The sequence below is a fragment of the Gaeumannomyces tritici genome (genome assembly GCF_000145635.1).
Source record: "Gaeumannomyces tritici R3-111a-1 unplaced genomic scaffold supercont2.1, whole genome shotgun sequence".
In the NCBI taxonomy this organism is placed as follows: domain Eukaryota; kingdom Fungi; phylum Ascomycota; class Sordariomycetes; order Magnaporthales; family Magnaporthaceae; genus Gaeumannomyces; species Gaeumannomyces tritici.
In genome coordinates, this window is record NW_008804545.1 from 5,136,692 (window position 1) to 5,141,419 (window position 4,728).

General features: G+C 57.8%; 2 protein-coding genes across 2 annotated transcripts; one reads left to right on the plus strand and one right to left on the minus strand.

The window, feature by feature from the left end:
- Positions 1-717: 717 nt before the first annotated feature.
- GGTG_01633 (hypothetical protein) lies at positions 718-1,200 on the plus strand. The gene has a single exon (XM_009219400.1). The coding sequence runs from the start codon at positions 855-857 to the stop codon at positions 1,047-1,049; it is 195 nt and encodes a 64-aa protein (XP_009217664.1). The 5' UTR covers positions 718-854; the 3' UTR covers positions 1,050-1,200.
- A 601-nt stretch (positions 1,201-1,801) lies between these two features.
- Positions 1,802-2,653, minus strand: GGTG_01634 (hypothetical protein; the record flags this gene model as incomplete). Its single annotated transcript, XM_009219401.1, has 2 exons — positions 2,408-2,653; positions 1,802-2,090 (listed from the first exon to the last, which is right to left on the minus strand). Exons 1-2 carry the CDS (start codon positions 2,539-2,541, stop codon positions 1,802-1,804), a joined length of 423 nt encoding a protein of 140 aa, XP_009217665.1. The 5' UTR covers positions 2,542-2,653.
- Between the last annotated feature and the right edge of the window lie 2,075 nt (positions 2,654-4,728).

Sequence of the window (4,728 nt, forward strand, 5' to 3'; positions counted from 1 at the left end):
CGTGCTGTGCATCGTCTGTTGGCAGCGAAGGATTTGCCAGAAAACCTCCAGAATCATGGGGTGGATAAGGGTTGGACAAGGGACAATAAAGGGGAGTGGTAGAGGAGGGGGTGCAGACTAGGATGGTGTATGTATTGGAGCCACCCAAACAAAGAACGGGTCCTTCCCGCATGCGGAGATAGGAGGCGAAAAGAATCGCCATTTTCGAGGTAAGCGCCAAGAGCACCCCATGTTCAGCCCCTACCAAATAAGGCCTAGCTTACATTTCTTTTTCAACATCAATCGGAGAACCAATTCGAATCCGCCCACACGCGTTTTAATCGATTTGGCTAGTGCATACCCCTGGCCCCTGCCCTCGCTTTACGAGTGACCTCTCCACTGCAGATTATTTAACCCTCACACCTCCGCAGGGAGGATTGTACCTTCCCCAGCCAGTAGCAGACCGGTCGAAGAGTCTCAACGCGCTGGCATTTCCACCTATCAAGCACCTAGCACGGGCACCCAACCTCGAAACCTTTGCACCTACCGTCAAATTGTGTTTGGTCCCGACTTCAAAAGTGGGTGGCGTCCAAAAATTCCATCCATGAATGTCAGCTACCCCGCCGGTACATAAATTCTTCCTCCTTGGCTAGTTTTGGCCAGGACCCACCACATCCATCCGCTCCAGGTAGGTCACGCATCGGGGCAGATTCTGGCTGTTTGATTGTGTCTGCCCCCCCACCGTGTCATGGACCACGAGGATGAAAAGGGAACGCTCCGCGTAACGCGGCATTCGGCAGGACCACGACGACGGATACAAACCGACAGGTGCAGCATAGCCCTCATCGCTCTTCGCACACTGGAGCAAGGCAGCGATGCCCGAATTGTGTGGTCTTGGTCAACGTCCCCCGTTGATCGCCGTGGCTTTTGCGGGTGGTCGCAGCAAGGCCGCATCACGTGCGATGCTGGCCGTGCAGGAGTTGGGACGATGGTGGGGAGCGCAGAGGCTCCATTGGTGTCCAGGCGGGCTGTGGAGCTCGAACGTGGGGCGGTTCCTGTCGGATCAATAACCTTAGCAGCAGATGTTAGATTAGGCGGTGGAACAGCCCGAACCCAGCACCGCACGCACCTCGTGCTGGGTCGCATGGGATGGCAGGTCCTGGACCCATCAAAACCTTCCACGGAGCAAGAGCCAACTAGAACAACCCAATTTTTTTTTTTCAGAGGAAGAGCAACCAACAACCTAACTCAGGAGAGGGAAAAAAAAAAAAAAAAACCAAAACCAAAACACAAAACATTGCTGCCAACACCTGCCACAGCCCCCGCGGGGGTGCGACTCGCTAGTTGCAGAAACTCGGGCTACAGCAGCCGGGCTTCCCCCCACACCTTCGACGCCAGAGAAAGTTCATGGGGTGGGTATGAACACAACACAACCTGGTATGGCCCTGCCTACCTATGTTCCCAAACAACCGGCCGCGGACCAGCCAAGCTACCACCCAACCCGTCTGCGCAAGCGCAGCCGAGTTGGCTTGACTCCGCCTCGGCACTCATCCTCCCCTCGACCGCGTCTGTCTGCGTCTGTCTGCGCCTCTGCTTGCTGTCGGTCTTCACTTGCATCACGGCTACCCACAGCGACCCTAGTGGCATGATAATCTCGGGGATCCATCTCCGCCTCAGCCGTTGCTGCATCATGGCGCTTCTTCGGCTATTTGACGCCGCTTATCCACCTGAACCATCTCCATAGCCGACCACACCCGCCATAGCCGCGTCGCGGCCAAAAAAAACCAACACCACCTACCCTCCCTAGGCACCGCACTGGCGATCATCGGCGGGCCTGCACTGTCGTTGTGCGATGCAGTTGGCGGCCGAGCCCGTTGGCACGGGAATCCTTCTCCGACAACAGCTCGAGATCGGCCTTTCTCGGCACGCCAAGGGTTGTTGCCAGCTCAAACATGTCAGCAACCTCGACGAGGCGTCGTTCCGAACCGACACTGGCGTTTGCGCCACCGGCAGCTGACGGAGCCGAGGTAGTCACCATTGGAGCCGTGCCTGACACCAAGGCTTCATACCGGCTTCTGGAGACGTGAGGGCATCTGACCTCCGCAGTCTGCCTGCCGGAGGATGTGAGTTACAAGTTCCAAGTGGCTAGTGTAAGTTGCTAGGCTCAGCCCAATCAAGTGAAAATGGAGCCTAGCCAGCTGGGAGCTGAGGGCATATCTGCCATGGCTGGATGGTTCTCCGAGACACATAGGTGCACATGGGGATGGCAACCTTTGCCCCATCTGCTACTCAGACATGGGCGGGGGTCGAGGGACGAAGGGAAATGAGGTCTGCTTGAGCCCAGTGATGAAATATCCCTCATCTCGGCATTGCTAATCGGTTCATCCCCGCGGTGAGCTGGTCGATCTTCCCTATGTTACGGCCGGACCTAAAAAGACACGAAGCCGAGGCCGACTCGGGCGTGTGGCGGCTTGGAGCAGGGGCCGCGGCAAGTATGCCGTACTCAGCCGACATGCTCAACCACCTTCGCTTGCGTCGGGTGGATGCAACGATGGCGTGCATGCTCAAGGCTTTGCTGTGCTGCCGCACCAACCCACAGCCACTAGTGTGACGCTGCAAGCAGGAGGCATATGAAAGGGGCCTTGGTTCGAACCCAACCCATGATCATGCTTCGTTTGTGACGGGCCACAGCGGAGGGGTAGGTGCTCGCCGAGTCTTGGGCATCTGCCACCAGGAAAGGTGCTCATTTCGTCCTATGACCACCACGCACAGTTGCATTGGCCCGGACAGGGTGCTTCCCCCCATCAGAAGGACCTCGGGCCTGTTAGCTGGATCGACATGCCCAGCGGACTGCCCCATGCCTTGGTAAACCCCGCGGGCCAACATGCATCCCGAGAGCCATGTCGATGGGGTCGAGTGCCAGCCAGGCTCGATATCGACTTGATTGGAGTAGGGCGAACCGGGGACGAGCTTGGGGGCCTGTCAGGCGATTGGACAAGCGCGGGCTCGACACGACGTTCCCCTCCTCGACAAGACCCCGGTGGGCTGCGCGCGGTGTCCCAATGGCCTGATAGCCGCCGGCGGTATGTAGGGAAAAGGGGAGAGCTCCGGGAGTCACGACGATATCGCGGATGCCAACTCGACAAGACCTCACACGCAGCCGACCTAGGGCTGTCGTCCACTTAGACGGGCGCCAATGGGGTCGGGGGTGCATGGTGGGGACGAGCCGCGGTTGGAAAGGGGGTGCGCGCTGCGCTCTGATTGGCCGCCCTTAAGCCCCAAACCACGACAGGCGCGCAGCCGCAATCGCGCGGCAATTGGCGCTGACGCACCTTGTTTGGACGCGGCGACCCAATCTGTTGTGATTGTGGGTTGCATCAACTAGGTGCCGTCTCCAAACACCCAAAACCACATATTCCACCTTGGCACCGTCCCGCCCTGGCGGTTCCTATCACAACGTCGCGGCTGTTGGAAGCGCGCTTGCGACCACAACAAAACACAGCGAGGGAACCGGGGAAGGGAGTCCGCCCCCGTTGCCCAACTAGTTCGCAAACATGGCCCTGCGTAGCCATCACCCTACTACGGAATTGCGTTCCGGCGATGGTTTGCAGCCAGCTAGCACGAGTGAAGCCATGGCTTTGCCTAGCTCGCCGACCATTCTGATTCTACGCCCCTCAATTCGGCCTTTTCTCCCGTGCTGTACCCTCCCTGTTGTGTGCTTGTCAAGCACACACCTCGTTGGGCGAGCTTGTGGCCGATTCCCTTTCACATACACGCAATGGATAGGCATACACTCACACAAAAAGCCGTGCTCACTCGTGTTGGCCTCCTGTTACAGCAATGAGAAGCGCTGACTCAGGACCGCACACTCTTTGGAGCTAGACACGCATCTTTCCTGACGTACACACTACTCTCCCGCCCTGACATGCCACTTATGTCCTCACATCCCTCACTACGTCCTGTGCCCTGGTATCCCTCCGAAATTTATGCCGGCGAGGACTGATGAACGCATCATAGTCCAATCATGTGCACCCATGATCACAGGCTTGGCTAGGCACGGAGGCTTTTCGGGACCGTGTCGCAGATGTTTTCCATTATAAATTAATAGCCTATATGGGCAGGCTAACAATAAACTGAAGAGCAACCCACAGGCCCTGGACTTACCAGACCAGGGTTAAAACTGCGTCCGCTCTTGGCCTGGTCATAACGTACGTCCTGCACAAGGGGAGCGTGAGGATGCAAGACGCAGACATGCCAGTGGCGTGAGGCGAGCGCTTAGCCGAGGGCGTGCCCCTATACTAAGGCACAACGAGGGTTGATATTCACCTCCCTAATATGTGCTGCCACACCCTGCCTGCTCGTGCACCTGCATACGCAATAGTCACCTGCCTATTGCGAGTCAATGCAACGAGGAAGAAGAGAGGGAAAGAAAAGCCCTCACCGAGTTGGTTCATCCGTGGCGTCCAGGATAGTACACGTCCCCTCCCCGGAGCTCCCACCCCCGGCGTCCAGGATCGACATGGGCGGAGACGACCAGGCAGGGCAGTGCCCGCTCCCTCTTGCGTTGGTACCTTGGCTGTGTGTCTCCGATGGCATTTCGAATTGGAACAACGACCCGTGGCTGTTATCACCAGACTCTATCCGATGGGGCGGAGTGCCGACAGGAGCTTTTCGCGGCCGCCCCACTCTAGAGAGAGAGAGAGAGAGAGAGAGAGAGAGAGAGAGAGAGAGAGAGAGAGAGAGAGAGAG

Excerpts from the sequence above, each read along its gene's own strand:
- GGTG_01633 (XM_009219400.1), top strand. The coding sequence starts at position 855 with ATGCCCGAATTGTGTGGTCTTGGTCAACGTCCCCCGTTGATCGCCGTG.